This window comes from Thamnophis elegans, chromosome 4, assembly GCF_009769535.1.
Source record: "Thamnophis elegans isolate rThaEle1 chromosome 4, rThaEle1.pri, whole genome shotgun sequence".
NCBI classification, from domain to species: domain Eukaryota; kingdom Metazoa; phylum Chordata; class Lepidosauria; order Squamata; family Colubridae; genus Thamnophis; species Thamnophis elegans.
In genome coordinates this window covers 114782578-114798672 of record NC_045544.1, presented here as the reverse complement: position 1 = coordinate 114798672, position 16095 = coordinate 114782578, and the positions used below count along the sequence as shown (strand labels likewise).

The 16095-nt window shown below is 44.2% G+C and overlaps 1 protein-coding gene across 2 annotated transcripts; it reads left to right on the top strand.

Annotated features, from left to right (window-relative positions):
• The first annotated feature begins 4521 nt into the window (after positions 1-4521).
• On the top strand, positions 4522-14916 carry LOC116506948 (sterile alpha motif domain-containing protein 12-like). Of its 2 annotated transcripts, XM_032214842.1 has the most exons (4): positions 4522-4699; positions 7604-7742; positions 11689-11980; positions 13863-14916. In XM_032214842.1, the coding sequence occupies exons 2-4, from the start codon at positions 7653-7655 to the stop codon at positions 13865-13867; spliced, it is 387 nt and encodes a 128-aa protein (XP_032070733.1). In that variant the 5' UTR covers positions 4522-4699; positions 7604-7652; the 3' UTR covers positions 13868-14916. The 2 variants fall into 2 exon arrangements, with proteins under 2 accessions (XP_032070733.1, XP_032070734.1); XM_032214843.1 differs by lacking the exon at positions 4522-4699 and having other exon boundaries at positions 7445-7742; positions 11704-11980.
• Positions 14917-16095: the final 1179 nt, after the last annotated feature.

Sequence of the window (16095 nt, the reverse complement as noted above, 5' to 3'; positions counted from 1 at the left end):
AGTTCTCTCGAACCGGGAGCAACCCAGCTCTGATGAATTGTGTAATACAGGTTGAACTCTCATTGGTTGGTTTGCAGTTGTCTCTTACATAGCAAAATTCAGATAGAATATTTTAAAATGCTACAATGGCATTATCTACAGTATTTCTAAATCTATATCCATTGGTGAAAGAGATTCTAAGTCTTTCATATATTGTAGGCCCTTCTAAATAGAAGGGCCTAGTCTAGCTGTATGGATCCCTTAGAAACCAGTGCCAAATTGGAACAGCAAAGCTAACTCAAATTCTGGTCCAAGATTGCTTAGGAAGGCTGCAGATGCAACCTATTTAAGCTGACAATACCGAATCGTAGATGGACAGATTGTATTGTTTGGATTAAGCACATTGGAAGACATTTCAGTACACAGAAGACCGCACAGCTAGCCAAGACTTTAAAAAAACAAACAAAGAAATTACTTCTGTGATAACAAGCTAGTTTCATGTTCAGTGGCTGTAGAGGTGATCATAAGGGCTACAAAATATTTGGAAACGAATATCGCAAGTCTGCAGGTTTGTCAAGAACAGAGATATCTCTCTTCATGTGGGCATTTGGATGGGTTTATTGAAATAATACACTCATCAGACCAGCCTGCTTTTGCCTGAATGAGAGTTGTGGCATCTCAATGGTCAACTGGCTTTCCCAATGCTTTTGCCTGTGATTATTTGGAATCCCAGCTAACCAAACTAGAAATGTCCATGCTAGTATCAGGGCTTGCTCATCTGTGCAGACTGCCGATCTCGATTGCTGTGCCCCAAATCCGAAGTATCATACTTGCTCTGTGAACACAGAACTGAGATGCAAGGATAACAAGAAGAGGAAGGACTGGTTTCGCACCTGTTCAGGATCCTATAGAGTCAGGAATGAGAAATGGAAAAGAAACTCCCTACTAAGTTCCAAAGTTTGCTTTCCACATGGGACTCAATGAACATCAGAAACTTCATTTCATTCTGCACCAGCAGTTATGAGAAAAAGAAGCCTATACCGTATTTTTCGGACTATAAGACGCACCAGTGTATAAGATGCACCAAGATTTCAAAGAGGTAAGTAAGAAAAAAAAAGTTTTTGCCTTCCCTCAGCCCCTAGTAGCACTCTGTATGCTTCAGCAGGGCTGAGACAAGGCAAAATGGGGGTGTTTTTGTCTTGCCCCAACCCTGCTGAAGCCTGCAGAATGCTGCTGGGGGCTGAGGGAAGGCAAAAAGCCTTCCCTCATATTTGGTGTATAAGATGCACCAACATTTCCATGTTCTTTTAGGCAGGGAAAAATGCATCTTATACTCTGAAAAATACGGTGGCCTTCCCTGAAATGGCAAAGAAAACAAGGGGTAAACTCGTGTTTCCCAACCTTAGCAACTTTAAGATACGTATGTGGACTTCATCTCCCAACATAGCTGATTGGGGAATTCTGGGAGTTGAAGTCCACATATCTTCATATGAAGTTGCTAAGGTTGGGAACACTGGCTTAGGAGATTCAAACTATGGGGTTATACATGCTGATTACATGGGATGGAAAATTTATAAGAACAGGGCAGCACTGAGATATCTTCCAAGTGGATGATTTAGCCAAGCTAGGTTTGAATAGCTGGCATAGGACAGTGTTGGCGAATCCTTTTGACACTGAGTGCTGAAACTAGAGCGTGCACATGGGAGCACCAGAAACCGGAAGAGCAGCTTCTAGTGCGCATGTGCAGGAGCTGTGGAAACCGGAAGAACAGTTCCCCGGCATGCATAATCACATGGTCTTTGGGAAGACCAGCTGCTGGCATGTATGTTCGCACTGTAACCTAAAAGAGCAATAGGCAACGGCTGGCATGCCCAGAGAGATGGCTCTGCGTGCCACTTCTGGCATGCATGCCATAGGTTCACCATAACGAGCATAGTTTGTTTAGCAACATGATACGGAGAGGCTTTTAAGTGCCTGCTATGTACCCTTCCAGATATAGATAAACTGCATAAATGTTTCTGTAGAGTTCCCTCATCTAAAAGGCATCTGCAGTGACTCCTGGTGTCCATAGTGTAGAAGTATTTGCATTTGATTCTTCCCAGCCAGCAATTTTTTAAAAAATTATTAGATTTTTATCCTGCCTTTATTACTTTATAACGTATTTCAAAAACTCCACTTTTGAAGCTCACTCAGCCACAGCCATTGCATAGGTGCATCTGCTCAATAAGTAGGATTAATTACAATATCCAGGGATTAACATTAACAAAACAAAACAAAAAATTAGGGAGTAGGCAATCTGGCATGGCAGCAAGACTTCTGCACCCTCCCTGAGAAAAGCATAAAAAGCCTTAGCAACTCTATTTATTTTATATCCTTTACCAAGGATTTGGTGCCTGGCTCTTATCAAAGCATTGTAAAATGTAAGGGTGAGAATATGGGACGTGGTGGCTCAGTGGCTAAGACACTGAGCTTGTTGATCAGAAAGGTCGGCAGTTCGGCGGTTCGAATCCCTAGCGGCCTGTAACGGAGTGAGCTCCCATTACTTGTCCCAGCTTCTGCCAATCTAGCAGTTTGAAAGCACGTAAAAATGCAAGTAGAAAAATAGGGACCACCTTTGGTGGGAAGGTAACAGCGTTCTGTGCGCCTTTGGCATTTAGTCATGCCGGCCACATGACCACGGAGACGTCTTCGGACATCGCTGGCTCTTCGGCTTTGAAACGGAGATGAGCACTGCCCCCTATAGTCGGGAGTGAGTAGCACATATGTGCAAGGGGAACCTTTACCTTTACCTAAGGGTGAGAAAGAAACCTGGAGTTCAGCTGGTATAAAACAATATAAATAGTAGTGAGGAAATTTGGTGAATACTTTCAGGGATAAAATCCTACCATCCCTCAAAATTGATTGTTCCACTATCAGATAAAGGTAGTCCTAGACTTATGACCACAATTGAGCCCAAAATTTCCATTGCTAAGCAAGACAGTTGTTAAATAAGTTTTGCCCCATTTTATGACCTTTCTTGCTGCAGTTGTTAAGCCAATTGCTGGTTTATTAAGCAAATCTGGCTTCCCCCATTGGCTTTGCTTGTCAGAAGCTGGTTGGAAAGGTTACAGATGGTGGTCACACGACCCTGGGACAGTGCAACTGTCATAAGTACATGCCAATTGCCAAGTGTTTGAATTTTGACCACGGGGATGCTGTAACAGTCATAAGTGTAAGAAAACCGGTCATAAGTCCCTTTATTCAGAGCCATTGTAACTTTGAACAGTCACTAAACAAATCGCATCATAAACTGCTGTTCAGCCAAATTTGATTTCCTCTAGAACAGTGATGGCAAACCTTTTGGCACCAAATGCCCAAATTGGAACACATGTGCATGTGCGTGCATGTGCGTGCATGTGCGTGCATGTGCATGTGCTGGAGCATTGGAAACCCAAACAGCTGGCCGGCACACACATGCCTGTTTTTTGGCTATTTTTTGGGGGGGGCTGAAAAACAACCTGAAAATCTCTTGAAAGCAGCCCCAGAAAATGGCCCAGAAAACAGCCTGAAAAACAGCCTGTTTTTTGTCCATTTTCTGGTGCTCCAGCACCCGTGAAGACCAGCTGGAGGGTGCGCATGTGCAAGCCACAAGCCAGAAGACCAGCTGGTGATGGCGTGCGTGCCCACGAAGAGGGCTCTGTGTGCCACCTGTGCCATGCGTGCCATAGGTTTGCCATCATGGCTCTAGAATGTTTGTGCCAATAGAATTGGCTGGTTTTGTACCAAGCCACCTCCAAAGCCCAGTCATGGGAGTAAATCTGAGAAGCGAGCCCTCCTGCGGAAGGGGATAAATAAGGCTTAATGAGGTTTACTTATTCTCTTTCTTTCCTTGCAAATCTGCTGAGTAGGACAGATGGGGTTAATAGGCTTATGTTGCGTAGAAGAGGTTCAGCTGCACCCTCCCTCCCCATTCCCCCAGGGGATGGAGGGGGAAAGGGAAGAAGATTGTGATTCATTATTTCCCTTCAGATCTCGTTTCACAATGACAGATACACCAATCCCAAAGCAGAAGATGAACCATTGATTCACCCTAGGGCAGGTTGAGACATCACACATGGTTTGGATGTATGGTATACCCATATATAGAAACTTAATCTATGGTCTGAATGTGGGTGTCTCCAAGGCATAACTACTTCTGGTTTAGTATGTTTTGCAAATAAGATCCACATAGAAAGGAACCATTCTTGGCGTGAAACAGGAAGCAGGATCAATCAAATTGTAAATTGCCTCGAAGTTAAAGCAAACATGGATGGGTGTATATATGCATGCAGGTTGCGCATGAGTGAAAAGAGGGTGCTTCAGATTAGATTCCTAAAGCAAAGAAGAGAGATTTTTTTTCCCCAGACGGCTCCTGCAGACACCTGGACATGAACGTGCCTGTTTGATTGTGTGGCTGCAAGTCAGGAAAAACAAGGGCTCTCCTGCCTGGATTTGAAATCAGAAAAGGAGGAGACTGGGGAAGGGGAGGGTAAGGAGCTGAGAAAAATCTCCAGGTATGTTTGGAGATTAGCACAAAGGCGAGGAACTACTCTACCACTGAGCCAGGCTGAAGCTGAGGGACAAAAACTGTGAGTGTCTTCAAGGCCATTTTAGATCTTCCCAGTGGACAAGATTCAATTCCTGGCATGGGTCCACGACATTGGTGAGCCTAGGAATATTTAATTCCACTTCTACAACATCGGTAAGTGCATCTCTCTCCTTGAACATGCAGGCATTTACGCTCCTTATCAACTCTAAACTACAGGGAGGGCTTGAAATGGTGTTCTCTCCATTTGTCCACAGCCTGGAAGTGAATGTGTAGCTGTCACGTTTAAGGGGTTTGCTTTTTGCTGCAAAACCGACTTTTTGGAAATAGGGTCGGGAGTGCAATCTGCTGTATATTGGGTGTTGATGCGTGGAGGGCCTTGTAGGGACCCAGGCATCAATCTGGAGTGGCAGATTTTTCCGGTGCAGACAGATTCTCATGAATATTTATCCCAAATTGTCCACAATCACATTGGGCATGATTGTTTCATCTCACGAGGGTTGACATTCTGTAAGTGGGATGTTTTAGCAGTAGAATATATCACAAGGCAATACCTTGATCGCTAAAGGATAAATAAGCATGGCCGGCTATCAAAACAAAAGAGAACAAAACTGAAACAAAACTAGCTGTGACATTTCAGAAGTGCAATATTTAGCCTGAGTTTACTTCTTTCTCTGGACTTCACTTTGTTATTTCCTTTGGAAGAAGGTCATCAAAGGCTTGCAGTGCTTAATCATGTGTTTGTTACAAATATACAAGTTGGACTTGAAAGGAGGAAGAAGAATTCTGGGAGTTGAAATCCACACATCTTAAAGTGGCCAAGTTTCAAAAACATTGCTCTAAGTTATTCACTAAGCTAGTTGGGGATGTTAGAGCTTGTGGCCCATTTATCAGAAAGGACTAGATTGGGGGAATAGGCTACCCCATGTGTGTGGGTGTGGGTGTATAGGACTTTGTAAGGAACATCTGACAGATGGTGAGATTCCTAAAGTTTTATGTTGAGTCATTTTGCTTCCATTTCTCTAAATCTCACACTTTGAAAGAAATTTAGCAGCCAGTCAGTCCGGCTGTGTGCAAGCAAGTAACCACAGATTCTCATGATTATATCAGTCTTTCTGCCTTCAGTGCACATTTCTTATAGGGTAGGCTGGTTGAAAGAGTTTCTCAGGTAAGTTTTTGTAAGATGTTGCCAAAGCAATTAGGCAAGATGTTGAAGAAAGGTGAACATTATATAAAAAGGTGCCTTTTGGAAGGTGAGGATTTGGTTTCGTGTGAGCCCAGTGGGCATATTTTTCATTGTGTAGCTTTTTCTCCTAGGCTAGGCAATGTCTTCCTAGTCAAAATAAAATCTCAGAAGTACATGTTTATCAAAATGGCTAAGATTTCTCCAAGTACCAGACAGAAATCAAGTGTGAATTATATTGTTTATTTATTGTCCACCCAATTCCAGTGAACTCTGGGCAGTGTACAAAACTAGGGGAAACATAAAAACAACTAAAAATGTTGGATTTCAGAGACAGCCCAAACTAAACTATCTATGAACAGCAAAGACAAACAAACCATAAACTTCAGTCATAGCCTGAGATCAAAGCCAGGTTTTCAAAGGTTTTCAGAATCCTCGGAGCTACGTACCATTTTTATCTCTGGAGGGGATGCTGTTCCACAGATTGGAGGCCACAACAGAGAAGGTGTGCTTCCTTGGTCCCATGAGAAGATAATGTTTAATAGAGGGAAACTCACTGGACTCACTGGAGAAGAGCCTAATGCTCTTGAGAGCAAAAGAAGAATGGGACGACAGAGAATGAGGTGCTGGATGGAGTCACTGAAACAGTCAGTGTTAGCTTAAATGGACTCCAGAGGATGGTAGAGGACAAGAAGGCCTGGAGGAACGTTGTCCAAGGGGTTGCGATCAGAGGTGGGTTCCAGCTGCTACTAGTGCTAGTTTGTTCAGAAACATGATGCTCGTGACTTGATGTGCGTGTGCTTGATGCACGCTATGCAAGTTTGATGCACACGATACACATTTGATGCAGCTATGCACATTTGATGAATGCTATGTGCTTCCACAGCATGAAAAAATAGCTTCTGCGCATGCGCAGAAGCAAAAAACAAGCTTCTGCGCATGCGCAGAAGCAAAAAACAAGATGGCGGCGCCTATGGCACTGCCGATAGAACCGGTTTGGAGGTGTGGCAGGCCAAGTTACTACCTACTCAGCCAAACCGGTCCGAACCGGTAGGAACCCACCTCTGGTCGATGGGTCAGACACAACTTTGCAACTAACAACAACAAGAGGGAAACTTCCACTCTATTGGAAGATACTGGCTGGGCAGAAACTATTGGAAATAAGCAGCCTCCCAGATATCCAGGCCGTATGCCATGCCAAGCTTTATAGGCAATAATCAGCACCTTAATTGGCTCTCAGAAGCCAACTGACAGCCAGTTTAGCTTACATAATAGCGGTAACACATACGCACACCGAGAGGTGCCTGTTACTGCCTGCACCTGTTGCATTCCAAGCCAGATGTAGCTTCTGGATAGTCTTCAAGGACACCTTCATGTACAACACATTGCAATCATCCAGTTACGAGGTGACCAGGGCGTGAGTGATTGTCCGAAGGGTCTCCTTATTGAGGAAAGGATGCGAATAGTGTACAAAATCAACCTGTGCAAAGCCCCCCCCCCCCCAAGGCCTTAGGTTACCTGACATGACATGAGGTAAAACACGCAAAAGGGCAGGGAGGAACATAGCCCTTGCTGAATAAGGTGTAAGACAGGAGGAGGCTTTAACCCTGCAGAACCTGGCCCTAAACCTCTCCCATTTCAATGTCAATATGTTACGTTGGGTTGTTGATCTTGTTTTACAGAAGTGAGGGTTGGTTACGGGATTCCGGTTTTTGGAAAGAAGAGTGACTTTTGAGCTCTGTTGATGACAAGCCTTTATATTAACTCACTGGCTGGCAGCCTTTTGCACAATGAGCCAAACCCAAAACTACTTGTAATGTGTATCAGAGGACTCCAGGATTCTTTCCTTAAAATGATTTTTTCTGCTTTGTCAACAGTATATTGTCCACCTGCTTCAGGGCCTTGTGTTCTCGCTTCCTTCAGCTCATGATCCCGATGGAGAGCAATGCTAAGAGGGGATTGGGAAACTTGAACGGCATGGAGGAATCACAAGCAGAGCCTGCAGGCTTAAAGAAGGTGAGCCAGTCCCCTTCCTGGATATTAACTAAGCACTTTGGACTCTGGCTCCTTTCCTTCCTCTGGCTCCAGCAATCTGCCATAAATGTTGCATCCTTATACAGAGTGCAGAGTACAGATTCTGTAACTTTTATGTTCTTGAGCGGGGGTGTCAAACTCAAAGCCTGCAGGCTGGATCTGCCCAACAGGGTGCTTAGATCAGGCCCGCGGAGTCGCCATGGAAACAGTGGACCGTCCTACGGTGCCTCTGCCGGCAAAAACGGAGCTCACGTCCCTCCCAGATTCCTCCGCTTTTGCTGGCACAGGGCTGCAGGAGGCCGTTGTGGCTGAAAACAGAGCTAGGGAGTCCGTTTTCCCTGGCAGAGCGCTTGGGACGCCACAAATGCCCCTCTACATGAGTGACATCAAGCTGGCGACGCCCCCCATATGTTGCAGAAAATGACAGGCTTTAGACTTCTCAGGCTACAGGAAAAGTTTATTTGGCAGCCAGGTTCAGAAAGTTAGCGAAATGGCTAACATTGCAAATTCTGAACAACCTCCATCATCAAAGCACGCGTTTTTATACATTCTCAAAAGCATTGCAACACGGAAATACTTAGCTCATTTCTTATTGGTTATTTTGGGGGAAAAGCCTTATAAGTAGATGAGGGTCTTACTTCTCCTTTTGTTACAGGTATGGACCACGTGTCATTAACGAACTTTATCTGAACCTTGTGGTTTGGACTTTTGACATAGGGACGTTGGCTAGAATATCTTGTGGTTAGAGGCTGATGACATTTCCTTTGAGCAAACTTCTAACTGTCCCTTTTATGCCACGTCTTCATTCTTATATTTTTAATCCATATTTTATTCTACTTTACCTCCACAGTCAAACACAACCCTGATGCGGCCCTCAATGAAATCGAGTTTGACACCCCTGTTCTAGAGCAAAACAATGGCAAACCATTTACATTGTATTTATTCTTGCCAAAATGCGCTTATCCATTAATCCAGTTCTAAGACCATCTTAAATTGTGCATAGTACGGTGCTGTAGAGTGCTTTGCAGTCAATCTCCAAAACATGCTTTTAAGAATGCAGGAATGTGTGAACGTTGCAACAAACCGATTGCTGCTGGATGTCCTGAGGCACCATTTGGAGAACGAATCCAAAGCGCCGCAAAAGCCCTTAATCAGAATAAGCAGTAATGGAGGTGCCTTCAGATCAATTATGGAAAAGAGGCCGCTTCATGTCAGGCAAAACTAAACCACCTGGCATTGTATTGCAGGGACTCTGGTGGAAAAGGATCTTCTCCACCCTCTTTATCAATTGAATATCTCAGACGGAAGATGACACATATTGAATCTGGTCAGCTCTATACACAGAACAGACGCTGTGTTTAGTAAACCATGGAATCCTTCTAAGCTCTTCCATAATTTCTACTAGTACATAATGAATCATAATTTTTGTTACTCCATTCTCCCTTGAGGGGCAGAAAGAAAACCTGTGGAAATATTACAACTGAATGGCATATGCTGCTGTTGGCCAGAAACTTCTGCTAGTTTAGACCCATGATGATGAACCTAAGGCATATGTGCCACAGGTGGCACACAGAGCCATATTTGCTGGCATGCCAGAAGTCAGTTATGGTGCACATGTGCGGGCCAACCAGTTGATTTTCAGCCTTCTGGAGGGCCGGGCGAGGCCATTTTCACCCTCCCCAGGCTTGAATAAAGCCTCCGGATGTTGGGGAGGGCGAAAAACAGGCCCAACATGCCAAACGGAAGTTTGTTCCCGAACTTCCGGTTGGCTTGTTGTGGCTGTTTTTGCCCTCCCCAGCTTTCAGGAAAGCCTCCGGTTTTCCTCTCTTGACCTGAAGAATGCATTTTAGAAAGTAACAGTAGGGATGGGAAATCTGAGCTTGGATGCCATCTTCTCCCTGCTCCCTCTCTCTCTATTACTTCTAAGTCAATGGGTCCCCAAACTTGGCAACTTTAAGACTTGTGGATTTCAACTCCCAGAATTCTCCAGCCAGCTGGCTGGAGAATTCTGGGAATTGAAGTTGTCAAGTCTTTAAGTTGCCAAGTTTGAAGACCTCTGCTCTAAGTGGTTGAGTGCTCCAATACATTGAGTGCTCCAACTACTTGGATCAAGATATGATTGTCCAACCAGTTCTGGCTTGTTATACTCCCCAAAGGAGAGTATTCAGCTTGAGAATGTTTGCTGAACCAACATTTTCAGACATCTTAATGACATCATTCAGTTATTTATTTATTTATTTCTCAGATTTTCTCAGTGATTCTGGGTGGTGTTAGCCAAAGGTTTTGGGGCAGAAGTAACCTAGTCACAGTTACTATGTTTTGGTAACAGATTATTGATATCATTCTCCAGAACTACCTGGAAGCTTCAATTAGTGTAGAATTTCACAGAAAACAAATTTTCTGGGGTTCTTAGTTGATGATACTTCAGTTTAAAATATCTTTATACAACTGGTGTCAAGTTAAAGCATTTATTTGCCTAATCTCTCATTGTATTGGATTAATTTAATTTTTACACTGTGTTCGTTCAACATACTTAAATCAAATTGGCTAAACCTATTAGGACAAGTCTTAAGTCACTTTTTTCAAGGCTATTGTAAGTTTGAACTGTCATAAATGAAGGGTCATAAGTTGAGGACTACCTGCATAGAGTTTATCTTCCCTTAAGCATTAGAACAGGGGTGTCAAACTGACGGCCTGTGGGCCGGATGTGTCATATGCAGGCCACGCCCACACCAGCTCCGCCAATGTGGAAAACGTTGCGATACGTCATGTGACAGCAACATGACACTGCGAGTTTGACACCCGTGCCATAGAATAACATATTGCTACTTCATATTCCAGTAATAATAATGTTATACCTGTCTTCTGGTGGTCTATATAATTTGACATTATTATTACAGTAAACTCTTTCTTTGAAGGTACATTGTGGTTCCGGTGTAGAATATTGTTTGTGGGAGGGTGGAGTGCAATTCAATACTTTTTCTGCATTTGTTTTTGTTCTTAAGCATATATTGCTGCCCTGAGAACCTTCCACTGAAGTCCAATTTGCAAATGTACTGAATAAACAGAAAAAGAAATATCCTGTTTGTTTAACCAACATAGCTCCATTCGTTATATTTCTGTTATTGGCACAGAATTAAGAAAGTGATTGAGAGATTCAAAAAGCAAAACTTCCTTTCATTGCAATCAGTCCTCGACTTAGTAGAGTTGGATCCAGAATTTCTGTTGCTGAGCAAGTCAGTTGTTAAGTGAGTCACTCTCCATTTTATGATCTTTTTTTCTTTTTTTGGCATGGCTGCTAAGTGGGCCATTGCTGTGGTTAAGAGGAACACATGGTCATATCAAATCTGGATTTCCCTGCTAATGTTGCTCGTCAGAAGCCAGCTGAGGTTGCAAATGGCCATTAGATCCATTATACAACACATATCATGACCTCAGGATTGGCAACTGCCGTAAATAAATGCCCATTGCCTAATGTCTGGCTTCTGATTGCATGACCGTGAATATGCTGCGACGGTCCTAAGTGCGAGGACCAGTTGTAAGTCACTTTTTTCAGTGCCATTGTAAGTCCGAGCAGGGGTGGGTTCTGGCAGTCGCTACTGCCGGTTTGCTCATGGCTGCACCAAGCGCATGCACCCTTGATGTAAGCTGCACACGCACTTGATAAGTGCTACATGTGCATGCATGCTTAATGCATGCTGCGTGCATGCGCAGTGCAATAAAAATGGCTCTGCACATGCGCAAAAGCAAAAAACAAGGGAGAACCAGTTCAGGGGCGTGGCAGTTCCAGTGACCCAGGCCACCAAACCACTACCGGTTTGGCAGAACCGGTAGGAACCCACCACTAGTTGTAAGTCGAGCATTCAGTGTATACTGTTGAGAGTTGATGTGATGCACAAAAGGTAAAATAAATCAATGAAAATATCAGCTTGGCTCCTTACAGGGTTCAAAGGAGGAGGAAGCAAGGCGGCCGGTGGTACAGTGGACAGCAGCCGAAGTGTGTGCCTGGCTAAGAGGAAAAACCTTGGGAACTGCAGGCAGCCCACTGCTGGAGGCAGCCAATAGCCATGCCATCTCTGGCAAGGCTCTCTTGCGCCTCTCCGAGGAAACCCTGGAGCGCATGGGCATCGCGCCAAAGAGCCTGCGGGAGGAGCTATTGCAGGAGATTCTCCTCCTGCGCATCCAGCAAGAAATGGAAGATTTGCTGGACATTTCAGATGGTGAGTGATGGTATCTGCTTAAAGCTATCTACAGAAAATGCTGTAGTGGCACTGGGTGGAATCAGAATTTGCGGAGAAAAGGAGGTGGGAGGCAGGATATGTAATCGCTCTATAGAGCAGGAGTGTCAAACTCGATTTCATTGAGGGCCGCATCAGGGCCTTCAGGAGGCTGAGTGGGCATGGTTGGGATGGGCATTGTCAGCTCAACATCCTGCAGAGGGCTGCAGGAGGCCGACACAGCTGAAAATGGAGCCCAGGAAGGCTGTGCGCAGCCCTCCGTTTTTGCTGGCAGAGGCACAGTGGGCTGGTCCTTCACTGTTTCTAGCGTGGCCCCGTGGGCCAGATCTAAGCACTCCGCAGGCCATATCTGGCCCACGGGTGTTGAGTTTGACACCCGTGCTATAGAGCCCGCACAACACACCTGTCCATTCTTCTTGCACGGGTGCTTCATTCTTAAATGTCTGTGTCAGGAATACAATCAACAGCTCCAAGAATAGACTAACATTTTTGGCGATCTCAGCTGTCCTGCGAAGTTGCTCATCTTGCCACCTAGCACCATACCGGTAGTTGTTGACTTACAGCAGTTCATTTAGTGAAGTTACAACGGCACTGAAAAGAGGGACTTATGACTGTTTTTCAGCATTATGACCATTGCAGCATCCCCATGATCATGTGATCAACATTCAGATGCTTGGCAACTGGTTTATTCTTATGGCCGTTGTAGCGTCCTTGGGTCAGGTGCTTCACTTTTGCAACCTTCTGGTAAGCGAAGTCAATGGGGAAGCCAAATTCATTTAACAACCAGATAAGATACTAACTTATCACTATAGTGGTTCACTTAACTCCTGGCAAGAAATGCCATAAAATGGAGCAAAACTCAACAAATCCTCACCCAACGACAGAAATTTTGGGCTCAATTGTGGTCGTAAGCCGAGGACTATCTGTATTGTCTATATTAACTGGCAGCAGTTTCCCAACTAGTCTTTCCCTCCTCTACCTGGAAAGATTAAAGATAAAATTGTGGACTTTCTTCATGCAAAACAGAGATTCTACAACTGAATTACAGCTTTCTTCATCTCGAAAACACTAGATAATCAACCAAGAGTAGCAATGGAACTGGAGAAATGTGTTTTGCAGTGATGATGAGGCCCATGTAGTCAAGGTTGGGAACTCAATTTTTTTTTTAATGCTGCTGGATCAGCAACTTTTCATCAGCTAACAAAACTTGCATTACTTAATTCAACTACCGCACAAATGCTCTATTGTGTTAGTATGTTTTATGAGCCAGGCCATCACATGATTTGGAGGCAAACAGAGGCATTTTGTTAACTAAAACTTAGATTTAATTGCATTGCATGAGTCTATGTTAAGAGTCAAACCAAGGATAACCCAATTCCCATTTCAGCATCTTGGCATGCATGTGTTCAGATATACCAGAGGTGTCAAACTCAATTTGAGGGCCGCATCAGGGTTGTGTTTGACCTCCAGGGGGGGGGCGTGGCCAGGATGGGTGTGGCCAGTTCATTGTCACTCATGCTGGGGGTGCCTGGGGTGGCTCGAGCGCTCTGTCAGTGAAAATGGGCTCCCAACCTCCGTTTTCAGCTGTAATGGCCTCTTGCAATCCTCTGCCAGTGAGCTTGGGAGAGCTGCGTGGGGTCTTTCCAATCTCCATTTTCTCTGGCAGAGGCATCACAGGCCGGTCTTTCGCTGTTCCCAGGGCAGCCCCACAGGCCAAAACTATGCATCTTGTGGGCTGGATCTGGCCTGTGGGCCTTGAATTTGACACCGAGATAAACAGTTATGAGATTGTTTTCAGTTGTTGCCACTGTCTGGCATTGGTCTCCTTTAATTGTTCATTTCTACCTCTCCTTTTCTCACACAGAATAACCCAGGAAAACTAGCAGGTTAAAACCACAACAAGCAGCCATCTTGAAGCATCCTCTAGAATTGGTTATTGGTGTCAGCTGCATCTCCAGTTGCATTGTGGACCACTGAATTGGAGAACGAAAACCAGCCATTTGGGACTGGAACTCAATTCTTCATGTCCAGTGCAAGTTCTTTTGTGGAAAAGTATGGACTTGGAAAAGGAGGCCTTTCTGTTATTATTACCCCAAATGGAAAGACCTGCTGAGAGCTGTTGAAAATGCACTTCCACACTGGGCTATTCTGCATCAATGAATTGGGGAATTAAATCCTTGGAGCATGATCCTTCCAGTCATCTTAAGAACAAACCCATTCACATCATCTAATATCAGAGACAGACAACCTGGTGCCTGCTAGATATTTTGGGCAACTCCCCAATGCCTTGATTGTTCCATGTCTAGGCCTGATGGAAACTGAAGTCCAAAATATCTGCAGAGAACCAGGCTTCCTATTTATTAAACAATGGTAATGCTCTGGATTCAGGCAACCACAGCATTTGTAATTGCGTCATATTTAATCCTTGTCTCTTTTCAGACTAATATTTATATCGTTGCTAGGATAGGCATTGTTTTTCCCCGCTCCAAGTTCTGCTCCAAATAAATTGGACAACCATTTGTTTGGGATGGTATAAGAACTCGTGCCTTGAATAGAGGGTTGGACTAGAAGACCTCCAAGGTCTTTTCAGTCACATGATTCTATGATTCTGTGAAATTCCTTTCTGTTCCTTGGCCTCCTGAAAGTCAAATCCCTCTCTTCCACCTCTTCCCGGCAACCTTTGGAAAGAACCTGTAGCTTTCCAGTTAGGAGAAAAAGTATTGTATCAGCATTTATTTTTCACTTCCACACATTTTAATACTCTCGCTATTCTTACCTAGGCTTCCCCAAAAAATGAAGCAGACTCCTTGTCCCAATAAAAACCGCTTTTTATTATGTTATTGTGAATTCCTCTTATTCACATCCAGCAAAGTCTTTCAAGGGTGAACTTACAGTCATAGACCTTATCTGCCTTGGAGAGCTGCCATGTCGATATCTTCAAAACTTGGCAAGGAGACATGGAGAGTCACGAACCAATTACTGTATTTCTCGGAGTATAAGACTCACCTTTTTTCCTCAAAAAAGAGGCTGAAAATCTGGATGCATCTTATACACCAAATACAGCATTTTTTTGCCTCCTGAAGCCCCGCCCCTTCACCAAATTGGTAGTGCATATCCTTATAGAGGCTTTCAGAAACTCCAGCAGCACTCTATATAAGCCTCCATAAGGCTATCCATGCAATTTATTTGACACAAAATGGGCCCATTTTCACGAAAAATGGGCTTTTGCTCATTTTTGGCCCTCCCACTCCCCCCGGGAGCACTCTGCAAGCCCCCCCCCCAAGGCTATTCATGCCTTTTTTTGGGGGGAAAAAATGGGCCCGTTTTTATGAGGTTTGCAGAGTGCAAAAACTTTTTTTTTCCTTTTGGAAAGCTCTTTAATTGATTGATGAGAATTACATTGATCAAGTGCTGTGCCAGCAGAAACACCTATCTACTGTATTTCTCTCTATCTCTATTTCTCTCTACCCCATTACCTAGCTACCTACCTACACACACTCTCTCCCTACCTACCTACTGTATTTCTCTCTCTATCCCTTTATCTACCTACCTACTCTCTCTCTCTCTATCTATCTACTGTATTTCTCTCTCTCTATTTCTCTATCCCTCTACCTACCAACCTACTTACTCTCTCTCTCCCTATCTACTGTATTTCTATCTCTATTTCTCTCTATCCCTCTCCCTACCTACCTACTGTATTTCTCTCTATCTTTCTATTCCTCTCTATCCCTTTATCTACCTACCTACCTACCTACCTACCTACTCTCTCTCTCTGTCCCTACCTACCTACTGCATTTCTCTCTGTTTCTCTTCCTCTCTATCCCTCTACCTACCTACTTTTTTTATAAATTTACCTCTTCAAAACTTTGGTGCGTCTTATACTCCGAAAGATACGGTAAGCGAACTAATTGTCTCCTGCAAACTCCACTCCTCTTTCACTCCCCTTTTATTCCCTGTGGGGGGTGGCTATTCACCATCTACCTGTTGCCTTACTCCCAATTCGACCCTTGTTCCCTTCGCCTGGCAACTCTGCGCATGCGCACACTGGGAACAGGCTCCAGCTGTTTGTCTGCTTCAATGATTTCTGACTCTGAAGG